The sequence below is a fragment of the Ischnura elegans genome, chromosome 7 (genome assembly GCF_921293095.1).
Source record: "Ischnura elegans chromosome 7, ioIscEleg1.1, whole genome shotgun sequence".
Taxonomy (NCBI): Eukaryota; Metazoa; Arthropoda; class Insecta; order Odonata; family Coenagrionidae; genus Ischnura; species Ischnura elegans.
The window spans coordinates 110,840,774-110,863,060 of record NC_060252.1 but is presented as its reverse complement, the minus strand read 5'-3'; the positions used below and the strand labels follow the sequence as shown (position 1 = coordinate 110,863,060).

At 37.4% G+C, this 22,287-nt stretch overlaps 3 protein-coding genes across 3 annotated transcripts in view; 1 reads left to right on the top strand and 2 right to left on the bottom strand.

Moving 5' to 3' along the window:
* Positions 1-4,899, top strand: part of LOC124161871 (pyruvate dehydrogenase protein X component, mitochondrial-like) — a 35,847-nt gene extending 30,948 nt beyond the window's left edge. Inside the window, exon 9 of the mRNA XM_046538099.1 lies at positions 4,247-4,899. Coding sequence (XP_046394055.1) covers positions 4,247-4,419 — 173 coding nt within the window. The 3' untranslated portion in view covers positions 4,420-4,899. The remainder of the gene's footprint in view (positions 1-4,246) is intronic.
* On the bottom strand, positions 4,642-7,266 carry LOC124161870 (nischarin). The gene is made up of 2 exons (XM_046538098.1): positions 6,205-7,266; positions 4,642-6,093 (listed from the first exon to the last, which is right to left on the bottom strand). Exons 1-2 carry the CDS (start codon positions 6,643-6,645, stop codon positions 5,080-5,082), a joined length of 1,455 nt encoding a protein of 484 aa, XP_046394054.1. The 5' UTR covers positions 6,646-7,266; the 3' UTR covers positions 4,642-5,079.
* A 4,271-nt stretch (positions 7,267-11,537) lies between these two features.
* LOC124162214 (methyl farnesoate epoxidase-like) overlaps positions 11,538-22,287 on the bottom strand; it is a 29,114-nt gene continuing 18,364 nt past the window's right edge. Inside the window, exons 5-10 of the mRNA XM_046538671.1 lie at positions 19,324-19,572; positions 18,710-18,824; positions 18,347-18,527; positions 16,911-17,037; positions 14,181-14,322; positions 11,538-12,108 (exon numbers count right to left, since the gene is read on the bottom strand). Of these exons, the coding sequence (XP_046394627.1) occupies positions 11,927-12,108; positions 14,181-14,322; positions 16,911-17,037; positions 18,347-18,527; positions 18,710-18,824; positions 19,324-19,572 (996 nt within the window). The 3' untranslated portion in view covers positions 11,538-11,926. The remainder of the gene's footprint in view (positions 12,109-14,180; positions 14,323-16,910; positions 17,038-18,346; positions 18,528-18,709; positions 18,825-19,323; positions 19,573-22,287) is intronic.

The following is a 22,287-nucleotide window of genomic DNA, read 5'->3' as shown; positions in this document are numbered from 1 at the left end:
GCAACTGTTTGTGACACACCCTTAATGTTTTGAATCAGTATCGTCGTAGCTGTTTGTTATTGCCATGGAGCTTATCTGCTTACTTGCACTGTGACGTCATAGGACATATTTGTTGCGTGAAAGAATTAAGTGATTTTCACGAACTTTGAAAGCTCTGTAGTAGGGTCATTCCATGTCAGTTCATCCAGGCATGACACCCACCGACTCGGATTTTGATGAAACTTGCCAATTTTCATCCTTCCATGCTGGAATGAAACAGTGTAAAATATTTCTTGGCTATCTCTAATAGTTTTTTTTTCATGACCATTTGAAGTTTGGGTGAAACAGCTGTTTTTCAATGGATGCGGTCTCCAGAGGCACTTGTGCCTCCAGAGGGAAATAATTTGTCTTAGCCATAGTTTTCATCCGATTCTTATGAAAATTTGCAGGTTTACTATAGAAGTCATGAGGATTCCAAAATCTTATTGAAAAATATCCTAAGGAATATTGGAAATTCTCTAAACTCGTATGTTTCATAAGATTTTAGAAAATTTTGCGTCAAAAACATGGTTCTATAAAACATCAAATTTTGACCTGAGGCAATATCTGAATCAAGCTAAATTATTTTTTCTAATATTCCTTAAGGTATGACCCACCACCTGTAAAAATAAAATTCATGGCTTTTTGCTTGCTTTGTTGTTAAAAAAGTTTTATGCAAAAAAAATCCTTTTTCACGACTCCGGTCGTCAGTGTTGGGTCCTCCTCCAAGTGTGATGAAATGCTTGTGTTAACTGCTTTCTATATCTAAGAAAATATTTACAACATGTATCTAGTGCATAATACATTCTAAAATTAAAACATTTTTTTATGTGCAGGTTGTTTTTCTCCCGATACGAAAAATATATTTTTGAAATAGAATATTTTAAGGAATTCATAGCACTTACCCATCATTGCTGGGGATAACTTGATTGTTGCTATATAAAACACATCAAAATAGAGGATGCATGTCAATACAAGTCACCTTTCTCCATTTTGTATTGACAAAAAACTTCACGAATGTTTTTTACCTCATTAATGTTGTTCTACTGTGAACAAAAAGGTTTTCAAAGTACTGGATAAAGATTTCCTTCCAGAGCATGATTCAGAAGTTCTTGATAAAGCGAGTGATATGGATGTGCTAGTTGGGTTACTAAAAGAAAAACTGGTGACAGCAGGCATTCAGCGAGAGACAATTCAGCTACTAACACTAGCTCTGACTTCATGGAGTAGGAAAAAAGTAGCCACCAAAATTAATGTTAGTGAATATACAATTCAGCATACTACGGAATTCTAAGAATGAAAGGCATCATAGCCATACCAGATCCAAGGAGGGGGAAAACATAGAACAAACTGCAATGGACTTAGTTCAGTCATTCTACCAAAATTACGAGTATTCACGCCTTATGCCCGGAATGAAAGATAAGGTGAGTGTGTCCAAAAATGTCCACAAGCAAAAGAGGTTACTTCCAAGTAACCTAAACGAGCTGTATGCAGCTTTTTAATTTGAATTCCCACATGTAAAAATAGGGTTTTCAAAATTTTGTCTGTTGCGGCCTAAATGGTGCATGTTGGCAGGCTCCTCTGCAACCCATTGTGTGTGTCTGTGCTATCTATCAGAATGCATCACTTCTTCTCCATGGATGGTCTATAGAGGAGATCTACAACGACCTATTTGACTACTTGGTATGTTCCAAAGATAACAGGGATTGCATGGTACGGCACTGTTCAGAATGTATGTATGACAAACGCCTGAAGGAACATCTGAAAAGTAAATATGACGAATGGGACCCTGAAGATGAAGTGACATTCAGTGCATGGGTGACAACGTATCGAACCCAACAAATTAGATTAACAGTGACTCTGGATGAATACATCAATAGTCTGGTGAACAATCTGGAAAAACTTCTCCCACATTCCTTCATAAACAAATCCCAGGCGAGATACCTAAAAGAACTAAAAAATAACCTACAGCCAGATGAAGCCATTGTTTTGCTGGATTTCGGTGAAAACTACCATTATGTAATACAAGATGAGGTTCAGGGTCATCACTGGAATCAGGATGGTTGTTCCCTACATCCAGCGGTAATTTATACTCGAGGACAGCTGAAGAAAGATCTCTGTGTGTATTTTGTGACGATCTAGAACATGATGTAGCTTTCGTATTTGAAACGCAAAAAATAGTCACTCAGTTTTTAAAGGAAAAGTTCCTTGAAATAAAGGAAGTGCAATATTTCAGTGATGGTTGTGCTGGTCAATATAAGAACTGTAAAAACTTTATAAACCTGTGCCATCATCACCTGGACTTTGACTTGCATGCTTCTTGGTCTTTTTTTCAACTAGTCATGGGAAATCTCCATGTGATGGGATAGGTGGAACAGTTAAGTGCATTCTTACAAGAGAAAGCCTTTAGCGGGATCTGGGTAATACAATGACTTCCATTAAAAAGGTGTTCGAGTTCTGCAAGTACAAAGTGGACAAAATTTCATTTTACGTTTTAAAAAAAGGAACAATTATCAATGATTCGGCAACAATAAAAAAACTCGCTGGTACCTTGTAAAAACAATCCCAGGTACTCGTAGCTACCATTCTTCTATACATTATTGCGACAAAAAAAATTAGCTTTGATACCACATACAGTTCTGTCCACAATTTCTTGATAAAGCCAAGTAGGGAAGAAATTTTGACAAAAACTTGTACTAATTCTTTTGTGGCCTGCTTGTATGAGAATCACTGGTTTTTTGGGCTACTTATGTCAATGTTGATCCATTTGATATAAAAGTGAAATTCTTTATCATTTTACTGGCCAAAAGAGAAAGAAGATATTTACAATGTTCCTGTAAATAATGTCATTTGTTATGTGGAAACTCCTACCACAAGAGGCTCAGGACGAATGTATTACTTCTCGGAGAAAGACATTAAACGTGTGAACCGACGGCTGTTGGATTTAAAAGGAAAACTTGGAATTACTACTACTGGGAAAAAAATGTAACTAGTGTAACTGAAATATTAGCTTTCTCAGAGATAGGCCTCAGTGAAGATCTTGGATACTATCCTATTTAACTACAAACTGATGCACAGACAAAAGTGACTATATATTGTAATTGTTCATTTATAAGTTGTGCAACATTATTGAAGTAAAACACATTCGTGAAGTTTTTTTGTCAATACAAAATGGAGAAAGGTGACTTGTATTGACATGCATCCTGTATTTTGATGTGTTTTATATAGCAACAATCAAGTTATCCCCAGCAATGATGGGTAAGTGCTATGAATTCCTTAAAATATTCTATTTCAAAAATATATTTTTCGTATCGGGAGAAAAACAACCTGCACATAAAAAAATGTTTTAATTTTAGAATGTATTATGCACTAGATACATGTTGTAAATATTTTCTTAGATATAGAAAGCAGTTAACACAAGCATTTCATCACACTTGGAGGAGGACCCAACACTGACGACCGGAGTCGTGAAAAAGGATTTTTTTTGCATAAAACTTTTTTAACAACAAAGCAAGCAAAAAGCCATGAATTTTATTTTTACAGGTGGTGGGTCATACCTTAAGGAATATTAGAAAAAATAATTTAGCTTGATTCAGATATTGCCTCAGGTTAAAATTTGATGTTTTATAGAACCATGTTTTTGACGCAAAATTTTCTAAAATCTTATGAAACATACGAGTTTAGAGAATTTCCAATATTCCTTAGGATATTTTTCAATAAGATTTTGGAATCCTCATGACTTCTATAGTAAACCTGCAAATTTTCATAAGAATCGGATGAAAACTATGGCTAAGACAAATTATTTCCCTCTGGAGGCACAAGTGCCTCTGTAGACCGCATCCATTGAAAAACAGCTGTTTCACCCAAACTTCAAATGGTCGTGAAAAAAAAACTATTAGAGATAGCCAAGAAATATTTTACACTGTTTCATTCCAGCATGGAAGGATGAAAATTGGCAAGTTTCATCAAAATCCGAGTCGGTGGGTGTCATGCCTGGATGAACTGACATGGAATGACCCAGTAACAAGAATATTGAGAATTATGAAGTCATATTTTGCAAACCTTGATAGCTCCAACGTACTTATCGATGCATGTAAAAAAATAGCTATTTTAATTTTATAAGAGCACCCCATTTCAGCATAGTAACAAAAGTTATATAAGAAATCATACTGTATTCAGTATTTTGCATCACCTTACTAATTGTTCCTGACATTTTTACTTTTGTCAGGTGAATCTGGAAAGATATCCACAAAAATGTCAGCAACATTATCGTACGACCGAAGAGCCATTGCTGAAGATGATGCTGCTGAGTTTCTCGAGTTCTTCCGCCAGACAATGGAAGATCCGTCCAGGATACTTCTTGGGAGGCATGATTACTTCAGAAATGGAGTTGGCGCTTAAAAATAGGCATGTTTTACTGTGCCTCAGTAGGAAAAATCCTGGTAGATGACACTGTTTGCATTTTGTAAAAAGTTATCGAAGATAGGTGTGTTTTTTTGTTTGGTGATACTTGGCTGTTTTGTTACGAGTTTTTGTTATTTATTGAAGGTGAAAATTAATTAATTGTGAACCACTTCAAAAGACCATATTGGATGGAGTTTGTTTTTAACAACACCAAAAGTGTTATAAATGTTAAAGATGGATTTATTTATAGTAAAATAGAGAGAAATGTGTACATTGAACAAGAATGAATTGTATCACTATACAATCCATCATAGATGGACAGATCATTCAGGTAACAATACTGCTTTTACTTCCATGACTCACTGAGGAAAATATAGAGTAGGCAAATCATCCAATGTTTGTATACAGAACCTGATGATTGTACACAATTTTTGGTGCTTCAAAATACTCATTGAAAAATAAAGTTATTTTATAATACATTATCTTTATCAATAATTTAAACCAGTGTAAATACCATTAATTCATCATAATAACATACATGTATAAATATAATTTATCTCCAGGAATATCACAGAAAAATAGAAATTATCAACAAAGAGAATACATCATTTATATTCCAGCATTCAATTGCTTCGAGGTAATACTACATACTTAAAATCAATGAGGGCTATGAGAACATGTAGTAACAGCATCTGGTGTGGGCTGGGTTGATCCTATGAGGGTAGATGTGTGAGAGTGGATTCCTGAAGCTAAAGAAGGACCCTCTCGAGCTATTCTAATTGCTTGCAACACTGCAACTGTGTCCAGTTCTTTTCTAGTGGGTCGCTCATTGTCCAAGCAAATTTCCTCAGCTCTTTTACCGAATTTCTCAAGTACCCTTATCCGGTAATCAACCACGGTGGCCAACGGATTCCCGGTAAGCACAAGGCTTTCTAAACAAGGCAGCCCAGCAATGTGTGTAACTTCTGCAAGATCAGTGACTGAGTTGGAAGCGACATTTAGGACTTCTAATGAAAAAAGTCTGGAGAAAGGTAGCAACGAATTTATATTGTTCTCCGATAAATCTATGCTGATTATGTTCCCAAGCTGAGTGTGGAGGTCAATCAAATTTTGGGACACAAATCTGTTGGCAGAAAGGCACAAGTGGGAAAGATGTGGCAGGGATGTGAGATTACTTAGGATAGGCAATTTATTTCCATGCATAGTGAGATGCTGTAAGTGCGGCATCAGCGCCACAGCTTCATCTATCTCCTCGATATCGTTATTGCTGAAGTCAACCGACATAACTTTGAGCCATACAAGCGCTTCTCTGGCAGAATCAGTGGCAATGTTTTTGTGAACGGTATCACAGAGTAATATTTCAGAAAATCGCTTCACCCCGCAGCCGTGAATATCCAAGGACACTACCGAATGGCGAATACTGTGGCAATCATAAATATTATCCAAAGGCAAGTTAATTATACTCAACCTTTCAACAGATTTAAAAGCTGACAATTCAAATTTCAAATTATTAGGGACGATGTTGCTGGTTTTGATTGGCGCATCGCTCCCTTTAATGCATACATCCGTCAGCTGAGAGCAGAAGTCCAAAACATGACTGAAATCTTGTCTTCTGTCGGTAATTTCAAGAGGAGGGCAAGGTTGCTTCAACCTTTCACTAATGGCGTGGAGCTGAAAACAAGTAATGGAACATTAATTGACTTCCGCCGGTCGACATTTTAGTGGACATATGTTTTGAATATTGTTCATGGTGAAATCCGACAAAATTACCAAAGCACTCACCTCCAGCGGACCAAATGTATAATTCCTCGACTGCTGTAAAATACTGTCTCCGTCGATGAAAAACTTTTTCGCCAAATTTTGGAGCAAGAACAATATGTCATAATGTTGGAAATCCAAAAACAACGCCAACTCCTTGGGCATAGTCAGCTGCAGGAAATTAAGAAGAGTTCTCAAGTATTCCTCCAAACCCATTCTTCTCTTCTCGATAAATACTGGATCTTTGTTTCCAATTACTTTCTTCGGAGGAAGCAGATCTTTACTCACACCATAATCTGAGATTAACTTATCATTCAGATCCACGAACTCGCTGTAACGATGTGACACTATCCAAGACGTCGTCCCAACATTTACTGTGATGTGGTACAGAGTGTAATTATCAACTAGCTCCACTTGGTCAATACATATTGATGTATTGTGTTTGTTCTTCAAGTAACACGCCATTATGAGAATGATGCTGAAGATAATTCATGAGGCACTAATCCACAGACAAACTCGAAGTCTGCCCTTAATTCTGTGAGCACAATGCACATATTTCACCACCGATGAGGTCTGCGAAAAACTAGTTGATGGTTAGAACACACGCGATGGACATTCACTTAGTGAACTATGTTAATCCAGCATATGACATCATTTCAAATTTACGTCAGAGATCACAGCACAGAGATGCATTGCAAGATTCACAGTACGCATGAAAAACTCCCGTGGACTTCCCCGTCCTCCCTTCTTGAGCTGAGAGAATAGAGTGCCACCTTTCGATATAAAAAACGGACGCAGGTGGGGACGGTGGGCATTTTGAAATCAAGGAAAATAGGACGAAACGTTAAATGTTTATCATTCGCATATTTTATTTAAATTAGTGGGAAAGAGAGGTTTTATTGAGTATGTTTCAATTTGGACTTACTTTCTAATATATCTATATTCTTCTTACTCTCACTTAATATAAGAGGCGACGGTTCGTGCGATTATATTTATATTCGCGCGGTCACAGTAATAAACCATGCTGGATGTGAACAAAACATCTTGTGCGACCCGGAAATACTCTCTATAATTTGTTGCAGAGCTAATTATGAATTTTCTTCAGAGCAAATTCAAATTTGATCATGTCCGTCGTCCCACCAATCCCACCACCACAAATCCGAAAAATCATCGTATTTTGTATTTTTTGATTGGTTTGCTATCCGTACTCAATAAAAAAATGGAATACGCAAAAATTTGAAAGCTAAAGTTATTGGGAAAAATCTTAAAAACGGGTAGTTATGTAATGCTTGAAATAAATATAAAAAAAATAAAGCCATATTAAATCAATAGAAATTATTTGATTAAAGAAAAAAATGTAACATTTTTTTTCTGGGATAAGAACATAATAATTAATTCCACCATTTGATGAACTCCCAGTTAAGGCGTTAAAAAGCAAATATTTTATAATGCAGTTTGTGTGTTGTTTTTTGTTGGAGGAATTATGTCAAATATTATTGACCATGGCAACTTCAGTTGTTTATAGAATGAATTGGCAGAAAATTTCAAGAAGGATGATCAGTCCAAGGCCACATCTTCTTGAAAGGTTACTTTAAAAAGGTTAGATGAGCTATTTATGGTAGCAGTAGAATAATCCTGCTTCTCATAATGGACTTTTGGCGTCAAATCTTATCTCAATTAGTAGTAAATAGTGGTAAGTTTTGCTTTGAATCAATGATATATGTGCTATTATGAATACCAAATACTGGATATATTGTATACTTTGTGCACTCAAGGGCAGATCTAGGATTTTTTTCTGGGGGGGGGGGGGCACAAGGTTCTGACAGGCAAACAATCCTCTCATAGTTGATATTAAAAACAACGTACAACAATTACTGTACAAAGTATTCTTTTTATTTTAATATGAAAGTTTGATATTTGATGTTAAAAGATTGATGCTCCGTAATACCCAAAAGAAAAAGAAAGTTTAAAGTAAACCGGGACTAGCCGTGGTGATAACTTTTGCAGGAGTCACCCGCAATGCACAATTATATTTGCGGACGCTACCGGACAGTCCGGTAGTGGACTCCAGACTTATGTAAGTTTTTTTTCAGAGCAGAATAAATTTTATTGAGAATAAACTGTAAGATTAACCTTTACCTTCTCAAGATGAAATTCAACAAGAGATTTTCAACCAAATCATATTTGTCGTGGCAATGCCTGTTAAACCTTCTTCATGGGACATTTTCAAATCCTATTTCCCATCTAGACCTACTTTTATAACAGTCACTATGCAGACTTTAAAACCATTATTTCAAAGGCAGTTATCAAAAGCCTCGGTCAGTGCTTCTTTGACTTTGACTCTCCCATTTTCCTTCCTTTCCTAGAACTTCACCATCCAGCCATAACTAAACATTAGGCATTGTTCTTAAATTTTTCATTGTAGAACTTCATCGTGGATGAAATACCATACTATTCTTTTTCCTATGTAATGTAATCACACCACTTGGTTACCCCTGCATTAATAACATATGATTTTGTGATCCAATTTTTATTATTCCTATGATACGGTGCAAACTTTCTTAAGGACAGGCTTCAGCTCTGGTGTTTGATGATAGTGGAGGGAGGGGGAATGAGGGAAGCATTTATCGCCTTTTGGCAGGTAGAACATTTGAGTGAACTTGAATCTAATTCTTGCTCAATGCAGCAAAAAAATAAATCAATGAAAGAAGGAACCAAGAACGAGGAATAGTAGAGTGGAAATGATGTTTATTAATGTGAATATTTTGTGAGCAAAAAATGAAGCAGAAAAATGTTTATAGATTTACAGATGCTATTGGAAGGAAGGGATATAGCGAGAAATAATCTAGTCTTCAGCTGTAGAGGGAAATCAAATGAACTTACCGCTAAGTTAGTGCCTGTATGGTATGGTAAGGAGCGAACCAATAGCTAAGGGAATTTGCACCATTGATATCAAGGAAGGACCTGAGGCGGGGGGGGGGGGACAAGGGTCTGACAGGAAAATGGTTTTCTCATATTTGAAATTGAAGAGAGCATACCACGATAGGGCAGTTTCCTTCATCAAAGAAAACGAAAGGCATTGATTGCGATTCGTTACCGACCATAAGTGTATTCATAATATACAAATTATTTGGTTTTAGAAATACTGGTTTAGACGAATGGGAATGGTCAATTTTATTCTCATTCGAAAAAGGCCAGATTAGCGGCCATGCGATGCCACTCCACGTGACGTCACAGGGACCTAGTTTCTATACGAGTAGATAGGAGTTTTACATCGTCTGAGATTATCAATGCATGCATGAGGCACAGAGCTCAAGGAAACATGTCTTAATAATCACCAATTAAAACTGCCCAAGGTCGGAAAGTTTCCTGCATTTGATAAGGTATTAATAATCCTTTTTTAAGCCAAGCACTATCTGCTAGCAGGGTACTCTGCTACCTGCTAGCAGTCTGCATCAAAGCGAAGCACATACCCTCACCCCAAGGTCACCTCACACGGCGACAGCAGGAACCAGAATGACGTAACACAGGGTTTTCCCATCATTCATACTTAACCGTTGCGTTTTAGCGTGCTTGAAACTTTTCACTTTTCATTTAATCGCAAAAAATAGATATCGTCATTTAAAAATCTAAAAGCATGAAATGCGTACCCCAGGAGTAGTAATCTTTAAATTTAGGCAATAAAAAAATAATAGGAAACCACCGTATTACTACTGTAAGTATGAAAATTCTCTTTATTTTGATTTGCAAGCTATTATGTAATATGAAATTAAATCATTGAGGCTCCGAAATGCACAAAACAAAACAAACGTAATGATAACCATAAAGGCAGATTTAGGGTGGGGGGGATTTATAATTGAGAGGTAAGGAAAGGAATGGTTAAGAAGGCACTTAGAACCTATTCTGCCTTTAACAAAAACCATGGTTTGTTAACCCTTTCGCGCCGGACGTCAGGTGGAGTTGACAGGCATTTTCAAGCAAACGACCGGACATCGGCTCTGGCCAACGCGAGGGAATGGTAGTGACCGCTGAGGTAGCAATTGTCCGATGCATTCAGGCCCGGCCTGAGACTCAGCTTAGGGAGTCCTTAGGACCACACCTAGACAAATAAGCCCGACCCTCACACTCATTTATGACCATCCTCACTGCAGGAATCCGTTGCATAGTAGTTATGTTTTCAATAGTTTTTTCAGTGATATGTTTTATTGCATACTACTATGTTTTTATACTTTGAAATGAATTCTTCATTTTGTTCTGTGCCCAAGCAATTTTTAAACGGAATTTAATGTTAAAAATAATGGACTTCGGGACTTATAGTCTTATTACCTTATATTTACTAACTTTATTTTTATTAGCGCTAGAAACCTGTTTAAAATTCCACAATGCTTAAAAAAACGTCAGTAATTCTTTTAGAAGAGTAAATCATTTAAAATCAACTACAATGTTTGGTTGAAAAAACACTGGTAACACAATAAGTTGACCGTGGATTCGTGCTATGATAGGGTTGGAGGGTGAAGTCCAGTGGCCGGGGTAAGGGAATGAGCTGGGCCCCAAATCTGAGGGATGAAAATATCCAGGCAACTCACCTCCAAAAAAGAGCTCCGTACAGAGAGGTTTAAAATATCCTTATGCTACTTTGTAGCACGAAAACGTTTTTCTATTGTAGGCGCTGGCAGGAAACGGTTATATAGGAGAATTGAGGGAAATGGCAATGCCAGTGGATTAGTATAAAGTTCATACGTAAATTGCTCCAACTTGCTCCAATTATGTAAAAATAAACAGGTGTGCTGTATAACAATTCCTTCTGATCTTCCTGATCAGAAGCAATTATTATTATTATTATAAGATCTTCCTGTCAGATGTCTTAAAATTTTTATGTTTTTGGCATTTTTATTGCAAGAATTTAAAATTTTTCATCAGCATTTTTATTGAGCTCTAGAGCTTTTTTCCACCCTAAGGTTGTAAAGTATGTATGCCCATGGTTGTACCCAGCTGGGGCAGCACCTCCCCTCCCCAGAAGCACAAGTAAATTTAATTCAATATGAAAGTTTTGAGCAAAATTTCTTTAAATCCAATAAAAGTATTATTAGTATTTGATTATTACTATTATTACATTTGATTAAAATGAAATTTATTTGGGCCAATAATTTTAAAAACTAATAAAGCACTGTTGCGATTTTCTTGATATTTTGGTTTCCTTAACATTTTCTGTGTTATAACTTTAACGACTGCGGCTTGCCACCCTCTAGTTTTGATCCTTGGTAATTTCTTGTGCATATTTTGCAAATAATTCAGATTTTTTCACTTGAGCGACCATTGAATATTGTTAGTGGATGGTGTAAATGATACCATGATTCTGTTTTATAAAATTTTTATTATCAAATATAAATAAATTATCAAATAACTTAAAATATAAGATCATAATATGTATCTATATTCTGAGCACTCAATTTTAAAGATGCATAGGCGCTGACATTTACCTGTACAGCTCTAATGATGTTGAATGATACATCACTGATAGATTTATTCATTCATTTTTTTCCCTGCGGAATGTCGCACTTCGATTCACTTGATTAGAAATCACTCATTGGCAAATTGAATAAAAAATCACCCATTAGCCGTACCTCAAATAGTCTTTCTTTTATCTTTCTGTAACTTTAAACATAATGGATAATATTTTGTAAACTGATGCTGCATATGGGTTTCTTGAAATAATGTTTGGGGGATGAATCATCAGCTGCTCAACTTATGTCCTTAGATTGACTTTAACTGTAAATGGCTTGGGGAAAAGAACGGTCTTTCCATCTGGCTCCATTGTAGGTGTTGGATGTCCATCTGGAACTCTTAGCGTGTACCTTTGTAGGATTGCAGTGAAAAACAGGAAGACGTTATTTCTTGCCAAGGACTCTCCAAGACATACTCTTTTTCCTGAAAGAACACAAAACAGTCAATAATAATTATGAGATCAATTAATGTTGTACATTACTCTCATTACACATTGTGGATACCATTGGTTAAAAAAAACTTTTTGATTATCATGAAATACATTTCTTTCCTTTATTGAATGATTTGCACGCCATCCAGAGAAGAATTTTTGAAAGTGAATCTAGTGAAGGTTGTTATTAGACAATCGGCAAAAAGGCTAGGTACTGGTGATGGTAAATGACTTAGATAAGGAATGGGAGATATATAGCATGAAGATATATGAAAATTTAACTTGGTTGAAAAGCTTTTAGAGCAAGGAATGCTTTTCTTAACATAAAAATGAAGGCCACAGACTTGAGCAGGTTGAACAATTTAACTATACATGCATACTTATTTTTGTTTCACATGGAGGAGAATAAACATCTAAAGATTGAAGAGAAAAAAGCATCGGAGAAAGAGTCGTAATTTAATGAGGAACAATTTTTATTAGAGAATGATTTTGTGAGACTTTCAAGGGAAGGTTAGCTCGAGCTCTAATATGGAGTGAAGCACTTTACAAGGCTGCAACATGGATGCATACTTTGAAGTAGGGGGATGAGAATAGACTGGAAATAAATGAAATTTTGGTGTGGAGAAGGGTGGGGTGAGGTGGAGTGGGGTGGGGAATAGAAGGGAAAACTTTAAAAAGTCCTAGGGTGCAGAGTCATGCATATAGGGATTCTCATTTCAGCGAGGAGTACATATCAGGGCCCCCCAAAGATACACCATTTGTGACGCAAGGCATTGGTTTGATTTCAATGCAGGGCATACCCTTGGTGATGTTAAGAAATCACAGTCAGGACACATAATGAGTACATATTTATCAAATTAAGTTAGACAATTTCAGGCCTTCTGGTTTGCCTTTATAGCGCAGTTAGGAATTAAGGCTAGGGGGTGTTTTAGGAGCAACTAATACTCGGGCATTTGGAGGGTATGAAATGCTCGCCAGGGTAAGCGGGAGGTACAAGGGCCCTCCCCAGAAAATTTTTACGATAAATGGTTCAAAATGGAGAGTTTTATGGTTGTGTGACTTTGGTTGTGAGTCATCCCTCCCCCAAATATTAGTTAATAAATATGTCACATTGAAATATTTTTATAAAAACTTTATGTGAGCGCTGTGGGGGGGTTTATCCCACAAAGCCCCCCCCTCGCTGCACCACTGGCCTCTATATCTAACTCTCATGCCTACCCTGCCTGGCAATAGGGTTAAGATGATGGATTGATTACAGTTGGGGGGGCCAAGATCAATGAAAGCTTGGGATAGATCATTTAAACAATGACACTTTATACATATTTAAATACATTTGAATAGAAATACATCATCATCATCAGTCAACAATCCTAACATTGGTTTGACGCATCTCTCCATTCCTCTCTCCTATCCGCTAGCCTTTTTACAGCAACGTATTTCTTCCCCTTTGCATCCTTTATAACCCTTTGTCCTATGTAACTCATTCGGGGCCGTCCCTTGCCCTTTTTCCCTTCCTCCTCTCCTTCAATGATAGTCCTTATCAAGCCATTGTGCATCAAAATGTGGCCAATTAAGTTGTCCCATCTTCTGCTCAAGGTTTTTAGAAGGCTTCTCTTTTTTCCCACTCTTCTGAGCACTTCCTCGTTACTTTCACGGTCGATCCATTATTTATCTTCATTATTCATAGAAATACATATGGTGGAATATCACTGCATGTCATGGCCATATCCTTTTAAGTGATTCATTAACCTTTAAAAGTGTAGCATACCCATAAAGGCACAGGAAGAAAGCTCCACCCAGTGCCTGCACTTGATTGGTCTGAGTTAGCCCCTTACCCCCTCTCCGCACCTATATACCCCTAGTGGGATGTCATGCAGATGGAGAAAAGATTAGCGAGGAAGACCAAAAATCTACTTAAAACTGATTTTCTCCATTAATGGCATAGAGTTTTGACTTATTTCACTCATGAGGTTATTTGTCTGTAGCATGGCATGCCTGTATAAATATTAGCTAATTGGCTGCATAGACAACCATACCAAATTAATTACTCTGTGTCCATACATACCAGCACCAAATGGCATCAATGCTTCTCTTGGTACTTGTTCACCATTCTTCTGCAAAAATCTTTCAGGATTAAAGACTTCAGGTGATTTCCATACCTTGGGGTCATGGTGTAAACCGTATAAATTCAGCAGTATTCTAGCACCCTGAAATCCAAGGTGAAGTAATTTTAAATATGTACTCTCCCAATTAGAAGGTATTGATTTGTAATGGCATCTCAGGATATGTTGGTAGCCATTTTTATGGGTACAATGAGTAAGGAGTATAATTTTGTTAATAATTTTTATTTTATTATTATTTTCTCATTTGTAATCTTAGCAGTCTCACTATTTTGCCTTCAACCATTAGAAGTTCTTGCAGCTGCTAGGTCAGACCCGTAGTATTTGTGATTATCAGTTTATAGCAAGCCATTTTAGCAAAGTGTAAATTAATTTGCAAACGTTTTTTTATTATTTTAAACCTTTTATCTCTATTGATCATACATAAATTGGTGAATGAGTCAATTGTTGAGTGATTCATGGTATTATAGTGAAACATTTATTCTGATTTTGTTCAATGTGTCTCCCTGCCCAGGAAAGAAAAACTGATTTCCAACAGTTTTGAACCTCATTTGAATCTGATCTGAATCCTAAAAATCTGATTTGACTCTGTCTTGACACTGATTTCCACTGGTTTCCAGCGGACAGGAAATGGAAGGAAGTGATTTGAATCTCATTTCCATTGTAACTGGTTTCCAGCCGTCTTCCACATGGACTGTATTGACACTGAATTGAATGTCATTTGAAACTCTTTTCCTTATTAATTGGCTTGAAAGTGTTTTCCACAAGTGCTTTCCGACAGAGTTGAATTGTAGAATGAATTTGAAATTCTCTTGAAATGAGTGTCTTATAAAAACCTATCTCACACAGGCTTTACGACTGCGTTGATTGGAAAATTACTTCTTCAGAGGTGTCAATGAGTATACGAAGTTCAAAGTCATGGTCAGAAATAAAATAATGACGTTGAGGAAATATGTACCTTGCCGTCTTGCAAAAATTCACGGGTGATGAAAAAATTTTACTGTACATCATCCACATTTTGTATCGTGCATCATTTCACCTGCTGGAACTCACCGGGCATGCAATTTAAGTGGCTAATACGGCTTAAGCACGTTTAAACCTCACTTTGCGACTTCGCCTTTTAAAAAAATATAGCGGGCATAGTGCTGCCACCTAACTACAAAAGATAGCAAACCAAAGTAGCAACGCCGATACGCCGATTCCGTTCTGAATGTTTACGAATGGTTTATGTGCTTGTGGTTCTGTTTTGTGCTTAAGTATTAGGGCGTGGAGAAAAAATAATCATATCAGTACATATTATTTAACCAGTGCTAAATTCCCGCAGCGTTGAATCAAGCCATTCGTGCATCTCTTCAGTCTTCAAGCGACAGTGGAAGCCTGATGTGATTTCGATCTTTTGTGTTTTCGTTGAATAATTTATCTTGTGCCAACAGATTTTGAGCGATTGCTAATATTTTTGTATGCAATATGTATAATATGTACTTGCGTTACGTCACCGAAGAGAACCTACCAGGATTTTCAGAGTATTGTGTATATTGCTGGTTTGTTTGTACTAAGTGAAACGACCGTGTTCATGTATTTAAACATTAATGGCAAGTTTCTGTAGTGTAACATACAGATATCGTTGGCTTAATGCTGAACCAGAATTATTTTCATAGGTCACGTAAAGAAGTCTTTCTTTCGTAGAGGCATCTGAAATATTTTCTAGTGTTGTGATTCTTCTGTTAATCACGGAAAAATTTGTGCTCTTCGATAATTCAAGATTGTGGAATCTGATGTAAGTTGTTGTTGTTCTGGTGCAGTGACTGTTCTGTTACTCTTGGCAAAACTTTTGCCTTTCGATGACTTTTCAAGAACTGATAAACAATTATAAAAAGCACAACTAGTTTGTCTAACTCTCCTTCAAATGAGATTTCATCTGTAAATTCTGTGTTTCCCTAAATTATTTCTAACGCATGAAATTGAGATTTTAAGTGTATTCTGCCTCAGAAGTTTACCAAATTAGATGACTATGTATTTTCAATTGAATATGTACTTCCAATAGGGTTTGTGCATACTTAATAAATACGTTAATAGAGCCTGTGTTATTTTGTTGTGGTGGGAGACTTACATGAAGTTCATTTTGCTAGGCTGTATTTTGTAAACTTTTTTCAGCTGAGTCTACATCCAGATTGATGATAGAGATTTAGTATGTGAAGTTAGAAACGTTGGTTGAGTGCAGCTCTGCGAAACTTGGAATTGGCGGAAATAATTATTTCCGCCTCGGGTATCAGCAGTTAACTCATGTATCCGAAGTTAACTTATGCATCAGCAGGTCATAGGAGGTGAGAATCGAGTCGCAAACAAGATTCAGATAGGTATGGAGGTGGAAACCAGATTCGAAATAGCTTAAACGGGGAAACCGGATTCAAATCTGTTGAACAGTGGAAACCAGAGTCATACCACATTCATGGAAATGAGTAGGAAAACAGCCGCCATGTTGGACCTTCACAACTGATTTCCCACTGTCTTCCTACTGATTTCCAGCTGTTTCAAATTTCAAAACAGATTCAATGGAGAAGGAAATCAGTGCGTCAAACCTGTTGGAAATCAGTGTCAAATCTGATGGAAATCAGTTTTTCCTTGCTGGGTGGTATAACAATTGTTTTGGCTCCTTGATGCAAAATTGCACTGACCTTGGGTATGTGGTATCCTCGGAAGTTTATCCAAGGCTCGTGAGTCAGAGGAGCATGTGGGACAGCCAGTGGTGCAATTGTACTACATCGCATGATTTCATTGATGGTTGCATCTATGTATGGAAGCCTGTAAAGCAAAATCATTGAAATGCCAATCGCAATCATTATTCCTATCACAGTTTGTGACACGGTGATATTGGGAATGGATGTCAAAAAGATTGAAATTGCAGTGGAGTAGCATGCAATGATTGTTTAGTAGGTTCAATATTAAAACAACCTTTAACCAAAATGTGATTTTAATAGTGGTCATATTAAATTGTGATTTTATCAAGGAAAAGATAAGATTTTCATTCAAAATTTAGTAGTGTAAAGATAATGCTATAGCTCATTGCTGAATATAATTTAGATTTATCTTATAGTTTTGTTTTCTTTAATAAACTTGTTCCTTTTCATCCTCATTAATCCACGGCTGGTGGTTCCCATTTACGTATTGCCTGTATCCATAGGCAAAATTTAGAGTCTTTTGTTGGGAGGGCTAGCAATACTGCAGGTGGTTTAAAGGGTATGAAGCACCCCCCGGTGAAGCAGTAGCTCACTTCATAGCTCCTAAGTGTATCCTCTAGGAAAATTTGCTTAAAATAGCCTCTGGCAACAAAATTTCAAATACCATTTAAGACTAAAATTTATTCAAACTTTTGATGTTTTTGTTTTCATTGTACATACCTACTTGAATATTCAGGTTTCCTACTTTTTCGGACAATTTACCATTTTAGTTGGGGGGCCAGGGGGAGCCTGGCCACCCCAAAACTCTGCCCATGGCTGTATCCTAATCAAAAGTGAGAGGGTAGGGAGACAATTATGTGGAAATTGTCTGATTTTCCAACGCAATGAATTATGGCAATATGAGGCATTGCAATCAATGACACTGATTTATCATAATTTTATTGATAAAAGTATAGTGTTGACTTTAAGATTGGATTTAATTGTCCTGAAAAATCAAATTTTGGCTGAAAGTTGTCTGGAATAAACCCAATCCATGGGGTTGTTAGCACCAGTAGCTTATGAGAGTGTAACATGCTGACATGCCAGCAACTGACTTTTTGAAAATATGTTTCCAGTCCAACCCTTCCACTCACATATTCATTAATAGTTTTACATTTGTGTAGAACTGAGCAAATCTGTTTGGCTGTTAGATATGTTAATTGATTTTTTCCCTAAGATAGAGCCCCCTTTAGCTATCCTCATTCCTCGGTCAATACTTTTGACACATTTACTACAGATATCACACTTGTTGACTTCATCCTGGTCTTACACAGGGGTACCAGTGTGCGAAATGGATTCATTTTAATGATTTACAGCCTTATCATTGGCCTCTAATGGATATTAAAATTATTTTCTTTGCTGAGTGAATAGGTCAAATTGCAGTATTTTCTTACCGTGGCCTATCCTCAAGTGATGGCATTCTGTCCCTGCCGACAACTTCATCAAGCTCTTCCTGAACTTTTTTCTGAACTTCTGGGTGCAATACCATGTAGAGCATTCCAAACGATAAAGTATTCAAGGTTGTGTCCGTACCTGCGACAAACATCTCGGAGCACACTTGTCTTAGCTGCAACTCTGAAACAGGATTTGCTATCTATTATAACTGCATTATTGTGGCATATATATTTTTATATAGTTTAAGTGATTTAATCATTTCTGTTATGATATAAATAAATGATAGTCTAGGCTAAGAAATTGTTTAAATTTTCTTGGCGGTACATTTCAAATGATGTGTCAATTCTTCTCAGGGAACTAACCTGTGAATGTTGTGTCTGGATCGTTCCTTTGCTTCTCTATTTCTCTTAAATATATATCCATAAAATCTCTCGGGTGATCATAGTCAATATTTTTCTTGTGAGCCATAATTTCATCCTACAAATAAATGGGGTATATATGAATACATATCTATTTCTTTGATGTCATTACAAAAGTCACTGTTTCTCTTTGTTGAATACAAACTACTTAATTGAGCCTTAAAAATTGTTTTCCTCCCACATTTTTGTTCAGATTTTCACTCTATAATTTAGCGATTTCTTGAATGTTATTGGAAATGATCCCTTGTGGTATTTGGAATAAATTTTTCTCCAATGATCGAAATTGTTGTAGATCTTTTAGTTGAATTCCATACATTTTAACTAATCTCCCCTTATTCCTCTCATATACTCTTGGTCCAAATGAGCACATTTATATTTTATGCTTCTTGTCATGTCATGCAGACAAGTTGCTAAATTACATTAGTAATGAGTTTTCTCAGCAAGTAATCTTTTAAGCTTGTAACTTGTGAATGCCAGTTCAATGATATATTCTGGTTTTTCATCCCTCTACATTTTTCCCAAGCAAAAACACATTCAATAAAACAAATTGGAATTACCGCTAGAAATGTATGAATGGGTGCCCTTGTGGATGCCAGTTTATTGAGTCCAGTCATTTTCGGGAACACCTTTGACAAACGAGGGAATAAACCGGCAAACGTTCCTGCTGGGCTGCCTTGCTGAAGGAGCTGTTGGACGGCTAGAATAAGTCTCTTGAACTGAGGGTCGCGGTGCTCGTACCGTTTCCCAGCTATAATGTGCCACAGGACATTGATGCTTGTGCCTCCCAGAATATCATGGAAATTAACCTGAAAATGACAGAGAATGATGCAAAAATTATAACAGCTCATCATTCACTTTTTCCAATGTACAAGGGTTGTACCAAAAGTAAGGTTCCCAATTAGCTACAATGTAGAGGGAAGGTCCTAGGCTAAATCCAATTACGGTGCCGTGTGCAGTGGTGCCCCTACTCTCGAGCCCGCCCATCCGCGATTCACTACTTCGCTCGGTGTTGGCTTAGCAACCATCAACAATGGAAGTGTTGATCCCTGTTCCCACCAAATGTGAGGTTCAAGCAGTGATCCGATTTCTCCATGCCCGGAAGTTACTGCCTGTGGAGATTCATCGGCAACTGAGGTTTATGGTGAAGAGGACATGTCCGTTCAGCACGTCAGCAAATGGTGCAGAGCTTTTGCTGAGGGTCGCACTGAAGTTCACGATGACGAATGGAGTGGAAGACCCCCGGTTTCGGATGCGATTGTCCAGAAGATCAACAATGAGCTGCTCAAAGATCGGAGGGTCACTGTCCGTGAACTGGTTGAACGGGTTCCTGAAGCTTCCCACGGTACAATTGAAAGAACTTTAACAGAAACGTTGGGTTATCGAGAGGTGTGTGCTTGCTGGGTCCCTAGGATGCTGACTGATGGACACAAGGAGCAACGCCTTGACTGTGCTCGCAAATTTCTTCAGCAGTGTGAGAGGGGAGGCAACAAGGAGAAGTTGTTGGACTCGATCGTCACGGGAGATGAAACATGGGTGTTTCATTACACCCCTGAAACAAAACAGCAATCTCGTCAGTGGTGTCACTCCGGTTCACTGCCACTGAAGAAATTCAAACAGATGCAGTCGGTGGGAAAGGTTATGGCGACTGTGTTTTGGGATCGAAAGGGGGTACTCCTCATTGATTTCATGCAACCAGGGACGACAATAAACTCCAAAAGATATTGTGAATCTTTGACTAAACTCCGGCGAGCTATCCAGAATCGCCGAAGAGGACGACTGATGGAGGGAGTAGTGCTTCTTCATGACAACGCTCGACCACACGCCGCTCGTCAAACTCAGGAGCTTTTGGAGAAATTCGGGTGGACTGTTATGCCCCATCCCCCTTACAGCCTGGACTTAGCCCCTAGCGATTATCACCTCTTCCCCAAGCTAAAGGGACACTTAGGCGGCAAACGCTTCAAGAGCGACGGTGAAGTCCAGACAGAGATCACACGCTTCCTCAACGGATTGGCGGGAGACTACTTTAACTTAGGGATACAAAAGCTGGAGCACCGTCTTCAAAAGTGTGTAAAAAAAAATGGAGACTACATTGAAAAATAGGCAAAAGTGTAAGCTTTTCAACGATATAAAAATTTATAACAGTTAAAATTTTTTTCTATTTGTAAAAAATATTGGAACCTTACTTTTGGTACAACCCTCGTACTTGCCAGATGATAATGCCTTGGGCTTTCAAGCAGATGAGGTGCGCCATAATAAAAAAATAAAGGTCCAATTAATATATATTCTCATTTGAGTAAAAATGCTTCCCTACCAATTATAATTATCAGAAATTGGATAGTATGGGACTTTGTTCCCTTGGAAATCCTTGGGAACCACAAAGTAACAGAGGTGGAGATAAGGAACTCAATGAGGTTATATGGGATATAATATCAGTTTTCACTAGTTCCAGATGAGGACTTCTGGTTACATACATGTTTTAGGTCCGGCCTAACCCATTTCGAATCTTGTTTAAATTGGGAACTGGTGTGAAATTTTTGCCTGGGTTAGTCTATAACTTTGCATGTAAATGAGATATACTAATCAGAGATGGGATCGTATAAAAGAAATAGATTCATGATTAAATGAAATCTATTGAATCGAGACTTCATCCAAAATTATAACTGGTTCACTTTATCTTTGTGTCTGAGCTGGCAAAAGCAAATGGGGGAGGGGTAATATTGAGAGAGAAAGCTGGAGCAAAGTTAATGTTGCCTATTTTAGGCACCTTACGTCACCCTTGTTAAAGTTGGTGGTTTCCGCTGATACTTATGGAATTCGCTGAACATTTTGGAAGAATAACATTTAAAATTTGTTTTTCTGCAGAATTTTCATTAAAACACTAAGTACCATGGTTTTGATAGTTAATGTCATCTTTCGGAACACCAGAAGAAGAGGGAAATGGTTCATCAGAAGATGACGTTAGCAGTCGAAACTATGGTCGTGTTTTAATCTTACTCAGGTGCAATATTGGAATTGCTGAGTTCAGGTACAATGTGCCTGACGGGCATAGATGTGAAAAAAGATTATTAACTCTTAACATGGCTCAGTGGTACAACTGTAAAGTTTAAAGCACCATTATTAGTGTACTCCAACATATACATGATGTTTTTCTTGCTATGTGGGATATCCCTTTACACAACGCCATACAGCCCCCGACCAATCCACTGAGTGTGATTTAACGTGCTCTTTAGGCTATTAAGCAGGGATGCTGATTTACAAAAACATTGGGGCGGCCCAAACTGGGGATCTTGCCCTGGGAAATTTTAGAAGTAGTGAGTTTTAAGTTTTTTAAGCATTTTAGAAGATTCATAAGATGAACATTAGAACCCTGATAACTCGAATCTCGATATCTATACACTCTGGGGAAAATCTACAAGCCTGACACATTCTTTCCTCTCACCCGTAACGAATTTTTGAGGGGGCTCGGGCCCCCTCACTGAGTCGGCGCCACTGCTATAAAGTATGTACATATTATTACATTT

What these genes read in the sequence shown, in the direction of transcription:
- LOC124161870 (XM_046538098.1), bottom strand. Translation starts at nt 6,645, where the DNA reads ATGGCGTGTTACTTGAAGAACAAACACAATACATCAATATGTATTGAC. An exon ending in ATACATTTGGTCCGCTGGAG is followed by an intron (nt 6,094 to 6,204) that starts GTGAGTGCTTTG and finishes ACTTGTTTTCAG; the next exon opens with CTCCACGCCATTAGTGAAAG.